Source organism: Python bivittatus, unplaced genomic scaffold, assembly GCF_059951505.1.
Source record: "Python bivittatus isolate LINGU-HERP-01145 unplaced genomic scaffold, Pbiv_v1 ctg000240_np1212, whole genome shotgun sequence".
Taxonomy (NCBI): Eukaryota; Metazoa; Chordata; class Lepidosauria; order Squamata; family Pythonidae; genus Python; species Python bivittatus.
The window spans coordinates 2263500-2283550 of NW_028277051.1; the positions used below are offsets into that span (position 1 = coordinate 2263500).

General features: G+C 49.0%; 1 protein-coding gene across 3 annotated transcripts in view; it reads left to right on the top strand.

The window, feature by feature from the left end:
• ABR (ABR activator of RhoGEF and GTPase) overlaps window positions 1–20051 on the top strand; it is a 119138-nt gene that overhangs the window by 63528 nt on the left and 35559 nt on the right. For 2 of the 3 annotated variants that reach the window (XM_088138759.1, XM_088138758.1), the window contains 10 exons: window positions 4777–4829; window positions 6207–6347; window positions 7383–7504; window positions 10389–10554; window positions 11149–11271; window positions 11697–11772; window positions 12138–12242; window positions 14800–14874; window positions 15911–16008; window positions 17494–17625. In XM_088138759.1, the coding sequence (XP_087994885.1) occupies window positions 4777–4829; window positions 6207–6347; window positions 7383–7504; window positions 10389–10554; window positions 11149–11271; window positions 11697–11772; window positions 12138–12242; window positions 14800–14874; window positions 15911–16008; window positions 17494–17625 (1091 nt within the window). Of the gene's footprint in view, window positions 124–4776; window positions 4830–6206; window positions 6348–7382; window positions 7505–10388; window positions 10555–11148; window positions 11272–11696; window positions 11773–12137; window positions 12243–14799; window positions 14875–15910; window positions 16009–17493; window positions 17626–20051 lie in introns of all 3 variants that reach the window. The other variant, XM_025169823.2, reaches the window with a different exon arrangement.

The following is a 20051-nucleotide window of genomic DNA, read 5'->3' on the forward strand; positions in this document are numbered from 1 at the left end:
CCACCGGCTGCCGCCGCCTCGGGAGCCGCTTCCCCAACAGCTGGCGGACCACCGATGCAGCCGGCCACGATGGTGCCATGGAGATCCTCCTCATCGTCCGTTTTTGCTGTAACTGCACCTACGGTGGGCTCCTGCCGGGCGACCCCTTCCCCTGCTTTCCCCTCCCCTTCCCACAAGAGCTGCTGGACGGGGAGGGGGCTTCTTCGCAGAGCACCGTTCCTCCAAGGGGGCTTGCCGGGGGCCGGTGGGCACTCCCCCTCCCCAAAATGCCGGGGGGAGGGGAAGGCTTTGTCTTTGCAATGGCAGGGGAGGGTCTTCTTCCCCTTCCCCTTCTCACTCTGCTCCGGAGTTCCAACTTGGCGATTTCTTTGTTCCCCAGAATTTGGATTTTTCTCTCTGCTAATCCCCCCTCCATCCTGCTCTGTTCATAAGCCAGATTCAGGTGCTCCTGGGCGCAAGTTGGGGTGGTCCAGAGGTTCTGGGGCCCCGGCTCTGCCAGCAGCTGGTGAATTGGAGGGTCCGGTGGTGCCCCCTCCCGTGATTATCTCCAAGCGGCTGCGTCTTTTAATCCAGTCCTTGGCAATGCCTGGATGAGAAAAGGGGGTGTGGCTGTTCCCCCGTTTGTCCCTTGTTCCTCTACCTTGTCCCACTCGTGTCTGTCCATTAATGGCGGGGGTGGGTGGTCATTCATCCCCCCTCCATTGTCACCCGCAAGGTTTGGGACACGTAACCAGGATGACATTGGGCAGGTTCAGGGTTACCTACCCAAACAGCTGTTCTCTTTGAAAGCGACGGGTGATTTAAGGGTGGGGGGCTTGAGTGTCACCAGTTGAGCTCACAGGGTTTCCCACCTCGCCACTGCCATGCCTGGCCTCGGGCACCCAAGTCGTGGGAGGTGGGATTGGGGTCCCCCAGCCTGGGTGGTGTCCTTTTCCAGTTCTCCCACGGGAACGGAGATTGGGGTTCAGCCCCTGGGTTGGGGACAAGCTTTCAAGGAGATGAGGGACCAGCTGGGGTTAGAACAAGCCACCGACCCCTTGTCCCTCTGCTGGTGGGGTTGTTGGAAAGGTGGGACTGGCCCCTGCTGTGCACCGGGTACCGTGGTCCAAGCAGGGTGGCCGGGTTTCCTGGCTTAGTCTGTTTCAGAACAGCTTGATTTTTGGGTGGGAGGGAAGTGGCTTGGAGTGTAAAAAGGAGATGTTGTGTCAGAATCTAGTGCAGTTGATCTACTGGGATGCACAGAGGGTGCCTTTGCAATAAATGTTCATCCTGTTCCCCTCCATAATCCTTGCCTCGGTTGGCGATGGCGTAAGCCCTTTGGGGACCTGGCCAGACTCGTTGCTTTATTTTATTGATTGATTTGATTAATATAATACATACGGCTACCCATCGCCCAGAAGGGACTCTGGGCACCGTACAAAATTAAAACAGCAGCAGCTCCCCCCTTCGAACCACAGCGTCCGAGGTTAAAATAATCACCCCGATTTGTAAAATGTAAGTTGTGGTCTTGTTTGGGGGTTTTTAATATGGTTTCTCATTGTTTGTGAGTCTTACATTTGAGATGGGCGGCTGTCGAGATTGGAGTAATAAATAAATAAAAATCAACTTTCACCAGCGGAGTTTGCCGAACCTTCTGATCCAAACACCTGACGAGTGGGCGGCCTTAAAAATGGAAAGTCAGCCCGCTTAATATTTATTTATTTTCTTGATTTAGATGTATAAATCACAGAACAGGGGGCCACACAAAGAGATTGTTATTTTTTTTTTCTAGAGGTCTGTCAACTGAGCCTGGATCCATCCGAGACGCTCTGGTGCAGTGTTTCTCAACCTTGGCGACTTGAAGACGGGTGGACTTCAACTCCCAGAATTCCCCAGCCAGCAAGGCTGGCTGGGGAATTCTGGGAGTTGAAGTCCACCCGTCTTCAAGTCGCCAAGGTTGAGAAACACTGCTCTAGTGGATCCTACCCTGAGCAGGGGTTGGACTAGATGTCCTCTTGAGATCCCTTTCAATTCTAGCATTCTGTGATTTCACAAATCCCAAAAAACCCCCAAAACCATCAAATGGCCAATTCTAGCGCCAAAAAGAAGTTTGAGGACTTTTTTTAAACCACTTCTTCAGGCCTGAAATGCTTTGGGTCATCTTTGTCTCCCCCAGGGCCCTCCAGATATGTTAGACTACAACTCCCATTATTCCAATAAGCCTCTCCAGTGCCCACGCTGGATGGGAACCTGGGGGCTGCAGCCCAACGCATCTCGGGGGTCTTTCCCCGGAGGGTTGGGATTCTTTTTAAATGCAAGAAAGAAGATTTGGGGATGGGAGAGCCGTTTTCTAAAACTTTGTTTTTCTCCTTTTAAATATTCTGCAATAAGGATATTTCTATTTCATTCCTTTTTTCTTCTTCCTGTCTTCCTTTTGCCGGTGCAATCTCAGATTCCGATGGGGTACCCATGTCAAAGTGAATAAAAACCATCATTTGCTAGTTGTTAATCAGGTTTTGTGGATGAACAGTTTGTTGACTTGCAGAGCGGTGAAAAAGAAAGTTTTCTTGCTAAATTGCCAGATCCAAGCAGGAAATCAAATCTGGGTAACCGTAGATGGATATACGAGAATTGATCTTGCACGCAATTAAGGAAATGCGTTTTTTTTTACAATGTTTAGTATGGGGAGGTCTGATTTGAGTTTCCGGTGCTTGATTTTGGAGATTGCCCGTGAAAATAAATTAAAAAACAATTCCCCCACAAGGGTGAGCAAACTAAGGCGTTGAAGGACACAAAAATATATAAAGGACTTAATTTGGAGGTATAGGATTTATAACGGGGTAGTTTGGGATTTCCTTCAGCTCCTTCATATTTTTTTTCTTTTCTCTTTTGCTCATTTTGCTAGGCTTGGACCCTAAAAGCAAGTGCAGATCTAGTTAGATGGGAGACCACCAGGACGGGATGGGAAGAAGGCAGTGACAGACCACTCCCGTATTGCTGCCATAAAAACTACGTGAACATGTGCATAAAATCAAGAGTTAAAATTGGGGGCTTTACTTGTCATTTGGCGCTCTCCCACTTGAGAAAACTTGTGCTAAGCAAGTGCTGGCTAGGGGAATTCTGGGTGTTGAAGTCCACACATCTTGGAAGTTGCCAAGGTTGAGAAACACTGGTGTAGATGCGGGCCTATTCCAGCCTCCTTACTGTTGGTATTAGACTTCAACTCCCAGAATCCCCCAGGAGATGGATTCTGGGAGTTGAAGTCCAGCATACTGGAGGGAGTCCGGAAATTTACAATAGGCTTCCTTCCCTGTTTTTAGTTTTTAAGCACCAGTGGTACTGAAAAGTACATATGGATGCTCACTGCTTCTTGTTTAAAACTAGTTTCCCCACCAAATTTGGGGGTTGGGCAGTGTGCAAATTTAAAAATAAATATAATATTACAGGTAGTCCTCACTTAACGACCATTCGTTTAGTGACTGTTTGAAATTACAGTGGTGCTGAACAAAGGGACTCACAACCAGCCCTTGCACTTACAACTGTTGTAGCACACCCCCCACCCCACCCCGCTTGGGAACCAGCTCACACTTAAAACAGTTGCAGCATCCTGGATTCACGCGGTCACCATTTGCGACCTTCCCAGCCAGCTTCCGGCAAGCAAAATCAGTGGAGAACCCTGTGATTCGCTTAACGGCCACGGTGATTCACTTAATGACCGCTGCAAAAAAAGGTTGTAAAATTGGGCGCAACCCGCTTAACAACTGCCCCTCTTAACAACAAATTCGATTGTTAAGCGAGGACTACCTATAACAACAGTAACGATAATGCTGTGACGCTTTCTCCTGCCTTTCTCTGCGGTTTGTCCCTTCCTGTGGCGCAACACAGTTTTATTCCATTTGAGAATATCAGTTGTTTGAGGGCGAACAGAGCCCTTGGGGAAAACGAAGCAGTTTCTTCCTCCTGCGCCCGCACAGCACTAAACTTTTTGCCTCCCCCCCCTTGCAAAAGTGGGTCTAACTTCGGAAATGACGCGATGGGAAAGAAAAAAAGAAGAACGGGGTTGCCTTTCCCAAGGATTAGGTTGGAGTTACGTTTTCATTTAAACCCCACAAGGCTTCCCGCAGATCGAGCTGTGGTTACGGCAGTTCGCCACGGACCCAGAAGGCAGCCCCAAAGCCGAAATCGTTCCCGTGCAGAGCGCGGGTAAACGGTTTGGCGGAGGCCGAAATGAAATTCATTCTAAAAGAATGAATCGGGAACGGGCGAGGAGCAGTTCTGTTGGACGCGCATAACTGCCGATGAGCCGTAGGCAAGGTTCGGTAAATGTCATAAGCATTTCCAGTTATGCGCCTCGATAGGTCCGGTATCAAAACTTCAGCAGCTCCATAAAGCGAACGGGAGGGTCTGTGCATTAAAATATTTGTCGTACCTCCCCTCTTAAAAACGCGACCCGTAAAATCCCGCCAGAGGCAGCCGAGCAGGCAGATTAACAGAAAAAGCGCGACTGAGTTTCTGTTAATTCGTCCCTCCTGTTCGTCATCGGGAAAAAAACGGATGTTGCTCGTTAGTGCATTGAAATATATATTCTTGTAGAAGAGGGGGCTATATGCTCTAAACGATTTGTTGCTTTGGAGGGGAATAATCAAGATTTGTTTGAAAGCCAGCCCTGGACTACATCTTAGCCACTTTAACTTTTTCAGAACCGTTGAAAGGTTTATTGCTCGGTTCCAGCCCCCACCCCACCCGGACCTATTCCTTGTTCTCACCATTATTTTTCCTTCTTCCCCCCATCTATAGCGTTGCTGTATAAACCTATAAATCGCGTTACTCGAAGCACCAACGTGTTACACGTGAGTAAAACCCCAAGGGGAGTGGCGGGAGGAGAGGAAGCGTTTTCGGTCTCCTGCCATCAGATGGGGAGCCCCCCCCAGCCCCATCTGATACGGGCGTTGGAGCAAATTGACGCCCTTCCAAATTGGGGGGGGGGTTGGCCCTGATTGGGCCTTTATAAAACCTTGCACCCCGCCCATGTATGTGTGTGTGCTATTTTTTTTTGTAAAGAAAGGTGAAATTCTAGAAGGAAGGTTATCCGTAGGCCTACTGCGACCAAAAGTTGCACCGTGAAGAGCTTCCCGCTTGCCAGCCAGTCTGTCATGCCCTTTCCAAGCCTACTCTATTCCAATCCCTTTTCCTTCCCAGCTGATTAATTTCAGTGGGTTCTTTAGCATCTATCCCAGTGTTTCTCAAACTTGGCAAGTTGGAGATGTGTGGACTTCAACTCCCAGAATTCCCCAGCCAGCTATGCTATGCTGGGGAATTCTGGGAGTTGAAGTCCGCACAGTGGGTTCTTTAGCATCTATCCCAGTGTTTCTCAAACTTGGCAAGTTGGAGATGTGTGGACTTCAACTCCCAGAATTCCCCAGCCAGCTATGCTATGCTGGGGAATTCTGGGAGTTGAAGTCTACACAGTGGGTTCTTTAGCATCTATCCCAGTGTTTCTCAAACGTGGCAAGTTGGAGATGTGTGGACTTCAACTCCCAGAATTCCCCAGCCAGCTATGCTATGCTGGGGAATTCTGGGAGTTGAAGTCCGCACAGTGGGTTCTTTAGCATCTATCCCAGTGTTTCTCAAACTTGGGAAGTTGAAGATGTGCGGCTGGGGAATTCTGGGAGTTGAAGTCCGCACATCTTCAACTTGCCAAGTTTGAGAAACACTGATCTATCCCCTTATTTTCTTTTTGCGGGGGGCTATTTTTGCAAACATTGAGTCTGCTCCCTTGTCCTCCTTGGGAACAGAGGGAGACGTTTGGGAAGCCGAAGGCTCGGCAGAGAATTTCGGGAAGAGAGTCCTTAAAACACCCTTGAAAAGTTTGTTACCCCGATTTTGCAGATGGGGAGGTGGAATTGGGCAGATGACCTCAGGCAGCTCTTTTGCAGCCAAAGCCCCTCCACTGGGTTGGGGCCTTGAAATCCCAGAAGGCCCTGCCAAGCTGGCCCCAGAGAATTCTGGGAGCTGGACTCCTGCTAGATCAGCTGGGGGAAAGCTAAGCTGCTCGGTGGCTCCTTGCGAAAACGGGGCACTCCTTTTTTTAGACTAATGGAGAATGGTCAGCGCGATGTGCTGTTCCAATTTGGGAGAGATTTGGGTGATCTTTTAGGACGGGGTCGCGCTGGGAAGCTGGCTTTGGGGTCCTGTTTGGTTTCCAAAAATGCTCTTTTGGGGTCCAGGATCTGCTGAAGCACACGCCCTCAGACCACCCCGACTACCCGCTGCTCCAGGACGCCCTTCGGATTTCCCAGAACTTCCTCTCCAGCATCAATGAGGACATTGATCCCCGCAGAACGGCCGTCACCACGCCCAAAGGAGAGGCAAGTGGGCGGTTCGGCTCGGGCGATGCCAGACCCACGGCATTGGGGGGACCCCAGAAAAAGACTGACATTCTCTCTAGACCAGTTGGGGGTTCCAGCAGTGGCCTGCGAGCCAAGGAGGCTCCTCCTGCTGTGGATACTGCTGGCATTCAAGATACACTGCCTCTGTGCCTGGAGGCTCCATTGGAGTCAAGAAACCAGTTGTAATGATTGAGATGAACGCTGTGCCTTGGGAAGGAGGAGGCACGGTTTCTCCCTGTTGTGTGATTCCAAGCCTGTGTATTATTTTTGAGTAAATCAGTTTGATGCCTGAAGCAACCTCTCAGGGGCAGAGCCCTGCTCTTTTTGCTTCGGACTGTTTTGGAAGCAGAGGCTGCGTATTTTTTCCCTGTGCCCTCTTGGATGCTGCAGAATAAGGAACAGTGCCTTTTTCTGACTCTACCCAGAATTAAATCTGTGGGCAGGGCAGGGCAGGGCAGGGCAGGGCAGGGCAGGGCAGGGCAGGGCAGGGCAGGGTTATCTTTCAACCCAAGATTAGCTTTCACATATACAGATAGTCCTCGACTTACAACTGTTTGTTTAACAATCGTTCAAAGTTACAACAGCACTGAAAAAAGTGACTTACAACTGGTCCTTGCACTTACAACCGTCGTAGTGTCCCCACAGTCACGTGATCAAAATTTGGGCACTTGGTAACTGGCATGTATTTATGATGGTTGCAACGCCCTGGGGTCACGTGATTGCCATTTGCGACCTTCCCAGCCGGCTTCCAACAAGCAGAGTCAATGGGGGAAGCTAGATTTGCTTAATGACCGTGGCAAAAAAGGTCATAAATCAGGCGTGACTCACTTAACGACCACACTGCTTAGCAATGGAAGTTCCGGTCCCAATTGTGGTCATAAATCGAGGACTGCCTGTACCAGTTGTCCGTAGCCTTTGAGTGTGCCATCCTGAACAGGCCCTGTCCTGTCCAATTTGAAAAGTGCTGTGCATTTGTGGAATTTTGGATTTTGACCCGTTCTTCCTTCTTTGCAGACCCGTCAGCTGGTCAAAGATGGCTTCTTGGTGGAGGTGGCCGAGGGCTCTCGCAAGCTGCGCCACGTTTTCCTCTTTACGGACGTGCTGCTCTGTGCCAAGTTGAAGAAAACGGGAGTGGGGTGAGACTCGGGGAAGAGGAGCCCGTAGGGTTCAGGTGGCAAGCGGCTACGCGGCCACGCAAGACTGCGCATGAAATGTTTGAAACGAGGGACGTTGTCTCGGGCAGGACCCAGAGGGGTGGGTCCCAATGACAGGACAGGCATGCCCCAGTAGATGTTTCCTGCAGCAGCAGGGGTTGGACTAGATGTCCTTTTGCAGACCCCTTCCAACTTCAAGCTTTGATTCTTACTATCTGTGCAGAAAATCCACAGTGGGGGACGTGGGGGAATCTCTCTGCCTTTTGCAGTTCTCTTTGGCGAAGTTGCCTCGTGGCAGCTCTTAACCCACCTTGGCTGACCTCAAAAAAAGTTAAGGAAGGTCAGATCTGGGTAGTCCTTGGATAGGAGGCCACCAGGAGATCCACAGCTGTAGGCTACGCTTGGAAATTGAAAAAAAAAATCCCAGAAGAAAGCTATTATGAACCACTTTTGTCTTCTTGCCGACAACCAGGATTCGAACATGATTTCAAGGAGACTTTACTGTTTATGTCACAGCAGACAGCAGCACCTAGCTGACATTGGCTGGTCTTAAAAAATGCTAAGTGAGGTGACGGCTCAATAGACCTTGGATGGGGGACCACCAGGAGATCCCAGGGTGATAACTTCCATATTGTTGCCAAGACAGGAATCTCACCAGGACTCAACTTCCACCTTATCTTTATCCAAACCACAGCTGACAGAGGGCACTTGTTACCAAGTCCTTTAGGATCCCCCACCCAAGGAAATCCATATGGTTGACTACCAGTTCCCCCCGATTTTATTTTATTTATTTAATTTTATTTTGTTTTTTATTCAAATACAGATGAGAGCTGCCCGTCTCACATACAGATAGTCCTCATTACCGACGGCCTCATTTAGAAACTGTTTGAAGTTACAACGGCGCTGAGAAAGTAACGTTACAACCAGTCCTCGCATTTATGACTGTCGCAGCATCCTGCGGTCACATGACCACCATTTGTGTGCTTCGCAACCGGCTTGCGACAAGCAGAGTCAAAGGAGAGGGCGGCAGTAGAATTAGCAATGGAGTTGCTGGTCCCAGTTGTGGACGCTGACTACCTATACTACAGGGTTTCTCAACCTGGGGAACTTCAAGAGGTGTGGACTTCAACTCCCAGAATTCCCCAGCCAGCATGGGAATTCTGGGAGTTGAAGTCCACATATTTAAAAGTTGCCACGGTTGAGGAACCCTGCTGTACTGTATATGACTCTGGGCGGCTTGCAAACAATTAAAATGTATTTAATACAAGAAAAAGAACAAGAAAACAATTTAAAAACAAGAAAAAACATAAAAAATACACGTAAAACACCATCATAAATTGCATAAAACTTGCTGGCCGTTTTCAAGGTGAGAAGTATCCAGTGCATTCTTGAAATCTACTGAAAGACGGGCTTTCTATTACATGAGCAGGGCTCAGCGGGCCCTGATATACCTGCTGACCATTCATTTCTTTCTTTAGCCTTTTAAGCCTGCTTTACTGCCAAAAAATATTTCAGAGAGGCATTCATTCATTCATTCATTCATTCATTCATTCATTCATTCATTCATTCATTCAAACGTACTGGCCACTCAACTCCAGTGGACCCTGTAAATTTATTGATGTAAAGTCAATTTAAAAAGAGATACTTTCTGCCCTGGGGCTGACAGCCTACAATGCATTGCAAGAGGAAAAGAGGAGGAGGAGGGAAGAGGAAAAAAAAAAGCAAAGTTGGACTGCTGTTCTTGAAGTCACGCCTGTCACATCCATTGAGAATACAACAAAGAGTTCAGGGAGAAGAAGTGGGCTGGGAGGCGAATATTCCTCTAGGGTGAATCAGGATAATAGAATATTTTCTCCATCAAACTACACCAACCCTTCTGTCTATCTGCGCGATTTGCCTTTCTCATTGGGCCTCTGATCAGCAAAAACATATAAATAGCAAATTAGTTAGATTTTAGCTTAGTTTGCCACTGTTTAAGCTGTTCCCCTTAATTTTTTTTTATCACGGTACCTCTGGCTACCCTCATATTGCTCCCTAGTGTGGTTTAACTCAACATGGGATTTTATATTGAGTATTTAATGCTGCAGGCGCACGTTTGCAGAGAGAAGAAAGATTGGGCAAATTGTCTTCACACTGCCCTTCGGGACACCATCCTCCTCGAGATCCGGTTGGTCCTGACTCGGCTGATATTTCGTAAAGCCTTAAAAACATGGCTGTTATTCTCGGCATGGGGGTCGGGAGGTTAATGGGGCCGGGGAGATCAACATGTTATTTATGGTGATCGTTATCTTCAGCTGCCATTATGTATATTTATTAATATTTGGCTTGGTTGAGTTTTTAACTTACATTAGCCACTCGGAGTCACATCAACTGAAATACAGGTAGTCCTCGACTTATGACCACAATTTGGACTGGAACTTCCATCGCTAAGCAGTGCATTCATTCAGTGAGTCGCGCCCAATTTTATGACCTTTTTCGCTGTGGTCATTAAGTAAATCGGGCTTCCCCCATTGACTTTGCTTGTCAGAAGTCTCCTGGGAAGGTCTCAAATGACAATCACGTGACCCCAGGATGCTTGTAAATACATGCCAGTTGCCAAGTGCTCGAATTTTGATCACATGACCATGGGGACACTGTGACAGTCATAAGTGCAAGGACCGGTTGTAAGTCACTTTTTCAGCGCCGTCGTAACTTCGAATGGTTGTTAAACGAATGATCATAAGTTGAGGACTACCTCTCAACTTTTGAAAGGACATTAAGGTGACAAGGAGTTTTCAAAGAGGGCTGCCCAGGTGTGCATAAAACCAGGTGGGACCCAAATTGGTGGTAGAATCCTTTCAGGCTGAGGTTGGTCCTCTTTCCGCAGAAAACACCAACAGTATGAGTGCAAGTGGTACATCCCTTTGGCTGAGCTGGTCTTCCCATCGTTGGAAGAGTCAGACCTGTGTCCGCACGTCCAGGCCATGCCTGACCATGATCTGGAAGACATGAAAATCAAGATTTCCTCGATGAAGAGTGAAGTGCAGAAGGAGGTCTGTAGAGGGCAGGCAGATTGTTTAGCTCTGCTTAGAGAGAGGGGAGGGGGGCACATACTTCTCCTGCGGCATCATTTACTTATTTTTAAATGTGCCCCCTGTCTTCCAGCTTACGGTAATGGAATTAGGAGCAAAGGGATGAACTGTTGGCTTTAATTTGTTGGAAAGCTCTCCTGGCCCCCTCTGCAGGGGCTGCTTTGCAAATCAGATTCCGGGATGCTGTTGAGGGTTAAAGACGGTCAGCCCTTCAAGGGAGGCCAGGTCACCAAACAGGCACCCCAACAAATACTAGGACTCTACTTTAGTGATAGAAGCTACGATAACAGAACCTTGCAAGCCTGACGGTGTTTCCCCGTCCCTCCCTCTGATACTAAAGAGAATCAAGGCGGGGCAGCCTTGAGTTTCTTTCTCACGCGGCCTCATTTTCCCGGGCTCAGCTCCTGTTTTCCTAACGGTCTCCTCAGACCTTCCGCAAGGTCATCTCTGTGCAGAGATGGCCTCAAGGCCTGGGGCTGGGCCGCTTTGGCCCAAGTGTCCAGCTGGGAGGCTTGGTTCGGTGTCGCAAGCGGTCCTCCTCTTCCTCCTCTGCAGAAGGCCAACAAAGGCCAGAGCCGAGCCATGGAGCGCCTCAAGAAGAAGATGTTTGACAACGAGTTCTGGCTGCTGCTCAACTCGCCCTCCATCCCCCTGCGGATCCACAACCGCAACGGCAAGGTGAGGCCTGGGCAGGGGTTGGGGACAGGAAGGAGCAGCTCTCTGGAAGCTGGCACTGAAGGAAGCTGCCTGGTTTCCCTTACTTTGGGGGACGGTGCGTTTCCCGTGGGTCCCCTGAGGCATCCTTCCTGCAGATCCCAGCGTTACCGGTTGGCAAAAATGGTCCGACGTTCGAGCTGACAAACAGGAGCTGCCTCCTGCCTAGCCAGTCAGTTCATCTGGCCTGGCTGTCTTCTTCTGAAGGAACAGCAGAGGGGTCTCCAGGGTGTTGGGCAGAGAAGGGGGTCTGACAGCCCTCTACCCTGGACCCCTACCCAAATCCGTCCCTTCTCTGGGTTAAGAAGAGCTTCCTTCAGGAGAGTCCAGGGGAGGGTGCCAGGCCCCTTTCTCAAAGCCCCTGCCTTGCTCTCTGTTGCCTTCCCCAGAGCTACCTGTTCCTTCTGTCCTCGGACTACGAGCGGTCGGAGTGGAGGGAGGCGATCCAGAAGTTGCAGAAGAAAGGTATGGCGCGCTGCGGGTCGAATGCCTACATCCCCATCACGGCCATCTTGGCTCCTCAGCTGGTGGTCCGTGCAACGAGAAGCGATCGGTGGAGCCAAGGGGTAGGGCTTCCTGCCGAGGCTCCCTGGGATCCATGTGGTTCCTTAAAAATATTCTTTTCCCGTTTTTGGGGGGGATGGTCTTTAAGTCAGGGGGTGCTTCTGTGGAGACGAATCTCTGTTATATCCTGATGCTTTGGGGTAAGATTTCTGCATCCCGGTCTTCCCCAACCTAGTGTCCTCCTAACATCTTGGACTTCAGTTCCCATAATGACTCCTCCAGCTAGGGGACTCTCCTTTTGGCTAACCCTTTGCAATTCCCCATAGATCTCCAGACCTTTGTGCTGAGTTCTGTGGAACTGCAATTTCTGATGGGATCCTGTTTCAAGCTACGGACTGTTCACAACATTCCTCTCACCAGCAACGCAGATGGTGAGTACGCTTGTCCCCTGCTCTTCTGGCGTTGCCTGCCCTGGATGTCTTCCTCCACACAGGCAGTGTGGGTTGTTTTAATCTTGGCTAGTGCAATCGCTGGGAATTCAAGAGCAAGCCCCGTGTGTCGAAACCGTGTTCGAGCCCTTCTGCTTTTTGCTTGTCTTCCCACCCGGCATTATGGATTAGGAGCCCCTGCTTTTAGGGCGCTGATCAGTCTCCCCGTTTCTGAAATGGGCAGGTTGTCAGTCGTGGTGATCGTAGATTTGCTGTCATGCTCTTTCTCTGCTGACTGTGGGGCAGCCTCCCTCCCACAGCATGTGGGTTTAAGTGCATGCTCTCTTAAGCTTTTCAATGTTATGGGGTCTGCCTTAAAAATAAGCAGAAAAGAAAGGTATACAGGTAGTCCTTGACTTACAGCCACGATTGGGACTGAAACTTCTGTTGCTAAGCAATGTGGTTGTTAAGTGAGTTGCGCCCGATTTTACGACCTTTTTCATCATGGTCGTTAAGTGAATCCAGCTTCCCCCATTGACTTTGCTTGTCAGAAGCTGGCTGGGAAGGTCGCAAATGGCGATCATGTAACCCTAGGATGCTGCAACCGTCATGGATGCGTGCTGGTTGCCAAGCACCCAGATTATGATCATGTGACTGCAGGGATGCTGCGATGGTCATAAGTGCAAGGACCAGTCGTAAGTCACTTTTTCCAGCGCCATTGTAACTTCAAACGTTCGTTAAATGAATGGCAGTAAGTCAAGGACTACCTGTAGTGAAATAGGACAGGTGGAAGAACGCTCTCTCTTTTCCCATGCATTTAATACATTGTTTAGAAACTATAATGAGATGCCCAAGTTTGCATGTGATCTATTTCTAGCAGGTGATTTCTTAAAGAAAGTTTTAGTGAAGGTGGAACATGCAACCTCTTTCCACATGTGTTCCTGGTTGCAGTGGGTCTGAAAATCTACTTCTACCAAGATAGGAGGACAGTGGCAGAATCATAGAGCTGGGAGGTCATTTAGTCCAACCCCCATTTAATGTAGAATCCACTCAAAATTGGGAGGTGAAATTGGACAATGTTCCCCCGAGGTCTGGCTGCCCTGGCATTTTCTTGCCTGTTTCCAAAGGCTTTTCGCTCCCCTCTGTGGCATGTGGTGCAGAAGGCACCCGCTTGGATCTCTGACACCCCCAGCCCTTACTGACCCATAGGATTGGGGCTCGCTTTCCAGATGTTTGCTCCTGTCATTCCCAGAACCGCATTGATAGACACTGAGAATCAGACTGGACCTAAGCTGGTGTCATTAGGATAGGAGGCTGTAGCTTCGGACCACATATTTGGCATCAAAATCACGCCATGGCCTCCTGGGCCCCAGATTCTTCTGCTGAGAAAGATGGGCCAAAACGGTCAGTTCGGAGACAGATTCAAAGACCCCCGAAACATCTCTTAGAAGCCCACCAGGAGATGCGGCTGGTATTCTGTTTCCACAGCAAAAAATGCCAATGTGGCCACTCCCTTGCTGATTGCCCCAAAGCACGGAGTATGCTGGGGTAAACTTCCTCTGACACTGGAGGTTCCACCTGGCCACTGGCAGATTTCCATTCTTCAGAGCCTAGCCTGATAGTCATTGCCAGAGTCTCTTGCAATCTGGGAACAGAAACTCGGAATGCTTTGTGCTGCTACAGAGAAATGCTCACCTTTCTTTGGGGGGCTGTGGGCCCTGGAAGTCAGGAATGTCGTTTCAGTTTATTTATCTATTACTTTTGCATCCTCCTTTCTTTCAAGGAGACCAAAGAGGTTCTCTTTGGCCTGGTTCTTCCCAGCTCCTCCCATTTTGTAATCACAGCGACCTTGCTTTTCCAAGTCCTGATCTGATGTAATTTTTGTTTTTCCAAAAATGTTATACATGCACAATTAACGAAACAATCTCCAAACTTTAAAAAAAAAACTTAGAAAAAGAGACAACTCCAAACAAACTTAAAACACAAACTAAGAAAGCTGATGTAATCTAACCACTATTAATAAACCACTATTCAGATTTATTCATACAAGTTTCCAAGGGCTAAGTTTCACATTTGTAGTTCTCCCACCACTAGATGGTGGTGTGCTTGCAAATAGTTGCTTGTGCAAAACATTTCAGCCACTTTTCTGCTTTTGAGGACTGGGAGGGCACGAAGTCAGTGCTTGCTGTTTGGAGTTGTTTTAAATACTTGGCTTAAGATGTTTGGGAAGAGTTGTGGCCAATGAAGACACTTTTCAGCTGGCTGAAGTGATTCATCCAGTGAACGTGGCAACTCAGTCTGAAAAAAACAGTTGCTAAAACCAGCGTGTATTAGCAAAGCGCGGTGGGGGCTCCCGCCTACTCGTGGCCCTTAATTAGTGACCTCCCTGTTCTTTGCAGGCACCACTGCCCCTTTAATTAATGGTTTCCTGTTTGCAATCTGGTGAATCTCACCTTTAGCTTGAGGTTTGGGTTCCTTGAATTTGTTATGGCTGCAATTTCAACCCTGTGCAAATAGAATAAAAGCCACCTAACTGCTCTCTCCGGCGCCTCCTTTGCAGACGATCAACCTCCAGGAATGTGTGGGTTTTTGCACGTGATCGTCCACTCGGTCAAGGGCTTCAAGCAATCTGCCAGTAAGTGCCATCTTCCCTGTGGTTCTGTCTTAGGGTTGGGCATGATTTGACCCAGCTGCAGCTTCACCAAGGAAGGGCCTGGGGGCTTCCAGGTGAGCCCCCTATGGGGTGGTCATTTTATAAGGGACCAGTCCTGGTCTCCCAGCCATCGTCCTTCCATGTTTTCCACTGTTCTTGTTGTCTTTGTTCAGAAGGAAAAGTGGATTATTCTGGGCAGTAGAGGGCCAAGGAAAGCAGCTTACTTGCCCCCACTGAATTGCACAAGGCCTTCAGCTGCCCCCTCCTCAATTCCCCAGCTGTACTTTTTGTTTTTAGATAGCCGGATCTTGGATCAGCAGCCGGGTGAGGATCACTTGGCGGGGAGTGACCGTTAACAGGACACCCTCCAAAGTCTTTCTGTGGAGTTAGGAGCAGGATAGCATCTCTTAGAGCAACGTTTTTCAACCTTGGCAGCTTTAAGATGGGTGGATCTCAACTCCCAGAATCTAAAATTTAAAATTAAAATTAGTGCAATTTTCCAGATGTAAAAATAAAACATGGCTGAGTTCTCACGAGTCATTTGGCAGTCTTGCTGAGGGTTTTGGCCACAGAAAGCAAATATTTGATTGAGTTTGAGGTAACTTTTCGTTCTTCTTTACTTTGATGTGGGGTGCCTGAGATTGGAAAAGATGGCTACTCTCTTATTAGCCCCAGAACAATCATAGGCAGACTCGGTGTTCTTCTAATTTACAATCAGCTTCCCGGTGGGTTCAGCAGAATATTTTGAAATGCATTGATCTAAAATGCATTAATCGGCAGCCTTAAGATGTGCGGACTTCAGCATCTAAAATTCCCTATGCTGGCTGGCGAATTCTGGGAGTTGATGGCCACCTGTGGCTAGCTGGGGAATTCTGGGAGATGAAGTCCACACGTTTTAAAGTTGCCAAGGTTGAGAAATGCTGATCTGAGGGGTGGATTTTAAGAGATGGTCCCTCCCCGACTGGAAGATAGAATTGATTTCGTTGATGTTGATTGATTTTCTCTCCTTTGTTCTTAGACCTCTACTGTACCCTCGAAGTGGACTCCTTTGGGTACTTTGTGAGCAAGGCCAAAACGCGAGTTTTCCGGGACACCACTGAGCCGCAGTGGAACGAGGTAAGCCAGGCAGCAGATCCGTTTTGCGGGGTTGAGCAGAACGGTTGAGGAGCGCAGGGTCAGACCACGATACCGGAAACTCTCCTAGGACTCTTGGAGCAACCCGGGGTGCATCTGAGCATGTACAGAGTGCCTCCCCGGCACTTCCCACCAGGCAAAATACAGGTCCTTCCCCAGCCCGTTTGGGATTATTTCAGCCCGCCCCACTCAGTCCAGCAGAAGGGGCAAGTTGCAGACCCACCGGTCAAGGAATTCCAATTGGTGGGGTCTAGGCAGGGGGCCTTTTCTGCTGTGGCTCCCGCCCCATGGAACATCTTGCCTCCCGAGGTCCAGTGTGCCCCCTCCCTCGTGGCCTTCAGGAAAGGGGTGAAATCCTGGCTCTGCCAGAAGGCCTGGGGGCCGGAGGGGGCTTGCATCTGTGGAGATGGCTGGTGGGGTGATGGGTTTGGTTCCCCCCCCCGAAGGTATTAAGGCTAAAAATTACAGGGTTTTTTTAGGATTTTTAATGTATGTTTCTATTTTTAATTATTTATGGATTTTAGCCATTGTTGGAGGGATTGGTGTTCTTTCCTTGAGCCCGTATGGCCTTGAGCACCGGGGTTGAAATGGCATTCTGCAGATGCTCAGATGTACTGACACTGTCCCGGGTGGGAGATTTCCCAATGAAGGAGGCGAGATAGAGGCCCCCACAGCCCACCAGCTCCTGCAGAACGGTGCCCGTTCGCAGATGGTGGCTGCTCAGTTGATAATTTGGCTTCCGTTAGGTCCGGTCGTGTAACAAGCCACCCCTCTGGTTAGGCTGCCAAGGAGAAAAAGGAGCTGAGTGCTTGGCGGGTCACCCTCAGCCATTTCACAGCAGAGGAATTTCGAGCATTCCTGGAAGGGTCGATGTCCAAATATCAATTTACTGTACAGTAAATTGAAGATGACCTGACTTCATGCGGCACAGGGCTGATTTATTATTTTATTTATTCATCCACTGTAGAGGCCGCCAGAGTCCCACCTAATTTGGGGCCAGCGTGGGAAAAGCCTGCTTTGGTTTCTAGAAGAAGCTTGAAAGGGAGGAATGATCAGCCTGCGTCCCCTTTTTGGAGACCTTTTGGTGATCCCCCTTCCAACGGCACGGTTGAATTTTGGCAACACCAGTGCTGGAATTCGAGACAACAATATGCTTCCTTTTCTTTTGAGGTGGAAAAGACATGCAAGCCGGTGTGAGCTCTTAGATTGGCTTAACAGCACTGCAAAATGAAAAGGACACCCCCCCCCCAAATAAAAAGCAGGGAAGGAAAATCTCTGTCCTCTTTGCTTTAAGTCTCACTTCAGTCCTTGCCTCCACCCGCCCTAATTGATTCGTGCCCCCACCCTGCCTTCACATGATGCAGTCCAACCTCCCCCTTGCAGCTACGTGCTCTTTGGATCAGTTCTCACTTTTCCCTCCTGCTTTTGTGGCTTCCATAAACTCCCCCCCCCTTCCCAATTCTGCAGGAATTTGAGATTGAGCTGGAAGGCTCGCAGTATCTGCGCATCCTCTGCTACGAGAAATGCTTTGACAAGACCAAGGTGAACAAGGACAACAACGAAATTGTGGACAGGATCGTGGGCAAGTGGCAAGTCCAGGTGCGGGGACCGTTGCCGCGAGGAGGGAAAGAGGAAGGTCTATTTTAACCTGCGCGGTAGGCTCAGAGGCTGCTTCAGGAAGACCCTGCCCTTTAGCCATACGTCTCTAGGGCTGGCTCTCCTTGCAGGGAGAAAGCTAGCGGGTCAAGAGAGGGGAGGGAATCACTTTGTTCCCTCCTTTGCATTTTGCGGGGATCCAGCCCAGGGGAGCTGAGTCTTCTGGAGGGTGGTGCTGTGCTGGGAGGGGTGCGTATTCGTTCAGGGGCAAAAGTAAGAAAGGGAAGGGTTCATCCATCCTCCGTGCAAGGAGCTGTTTTGATTTCGTCCTCCGTGCAGAAAAACGCGCCTTTTCCCTCCTGGCAGTGGGGTCTAAGAATCTTGCCTGCCTTTTCGAAAACGGAACTGCTTTACACGGTTGTTGGGGAATTGTCGCTTCAGGAGAAGCTGGGGTATTGCAGTTGACCTGTCCACTCCTCCCATCGTCACTTGTACACTTGACAGTAATTGCAAACTTTTTTTATGCTTTATTCCAGTGTTTCTCAACCCCGACAACTTTAAGATGTGTGGACTTCAACTCCCAGAATTCCCCAGCCAGCCATGGGGAATGGCTGGGGAATGCTGGCTGGGGAATTCTGGGAGTTGAAGTCCACACATCTTAAAGTTGTCGGGGTTGAGAAACGCTGCTTTATTCAATGGAACGTGGAACGAGAAAGCCTTTGGCCCCAGTTGACTGGTTCATTCTCAGTAAGAGACATAAATTACACACAGCTTGGAAAGGGTCGAAAGCTGGGTTGGACGTGTCGCTCGCTTTTCAGTGTTGCTGTTATTGTGGGGTGGGCCACTTTGGTTTAGCTTCTTGTCGGCGTCGTACTCTGGGACTGGGCGAGGTTATCAATGCGGCTAAACGGAGTAAAATAATGCAACTTAGGAAAAAATAATGATAACCACTTCTTACAAACTGGACGAAAGCAGCTGGATGGAGGATGCCTCTGAAGAGATATCAGCCCGGTGAGGTAGACCGGGCCAGAGAATCTAGTCCACGGGAAGACTGGCGCTACACTTTGAGATTGGCTCGAATGACAAAATCTTGCAAGGGGGATTGGGCTGGACCTGCCCCCCTCCCACCTCCAGTGAATCAGGGAGGCGTCTCCCTGAGCCCCGTCCAGATGCTATCTTGCTTCTCAGGAGTTAAAGAACGTTTCAACCCCTTTTTCCTAGGTAATGGTTCTTGCATATTTCTGCCAAGACCTTCTTCCTTACTCTCTACACCAGATGAATAACCCCTTTCACAAGAAGGGGACAGTGAAGAGATCTTTTTTCCCTCTATAAATCCAAAGATTCTTTCTAAATTCAATCTCTCACCCTCCGTTCTGCTTCGGATACTGCATTGGCCCAATTCCGGACTTATTGTAACACAGGAAAAAATGACAGAGGTAGTCTTCGCTTAACGACCACAAGAGGTACCGGAAAATTCATCATTAAGTGGCTTGGGAAGTTTAGATTCAGTCTGGAGAGATTGATGTCAGGTTCAGCCCAAAGAACTCCACGAGACAGTGCAAATACAGTTCTGTTGCGTTTATTAGTTTCCACCTCCAAGACAGAATCTCTCCAGACTGAATCTAACTTCCTAAGCCAGCAAGCCAAAACACCGTGAATACCTTAGGGTGGTGCCAGTCTCATTTTCTTAACCTTCCCATGCTCCTGCTGGGGGCTAAGGAAATGCTTATCTCCCCAAGCGTGGCCTTCATCAAACCATTCCATCACAGGCGGACATTAAGCAAGGCATGAAGTGACCGGACCTGATTTTACAACATTTTTTGTGGCGGTCGTTAAGCGAATCGCGCAGTTTCCAGTTGATTTTGCTTGCCAGAAGCCAGCTGGGAAGGTCACAAATGGCGATCACTTGATCCCAGGATGCTGGAACCATTGTAAGTGCGAGCTGGTTGCCAAGCGCCCAGATCGTGATCATGTGACTGTGGGGGTGTTGTGATGGTTGTAACTTTGGGCATTGGTCATAAGTCACCTTTTTAGCACCGTTGTAACTTCGAACAGTCACTAAATGAACAGTCGTTAAGCGAGGACTACCTGTACAACAGGTAGTCGGATAATTTCCAGCTTTTTCCATAAATTCCTGTTCTCCTCCTATCAGGCATTTGCCGGATTCTTCTTTTGCTTTTTCCCTCCTGTGCTCCTGAGAGTGCATTAGCATCCTGAATGTACAAATGGCCACAGCTTATACTCCGTGTATTTCTTTAGGTGAGTTCTGCAGAAGGAGAGCCATGTTAGTTCAGAGTAGCCAAAAATCAGGAGGAGTCTGGAAGCCCCTTTCCCGGCTAACAAATTTTATCCAAAGGCAGAAGATTTTGTGGGCTGCAGCTTAGTTCATCGGATGCAATGCCTTTTAATAAAAAATACGCCTTTGAATA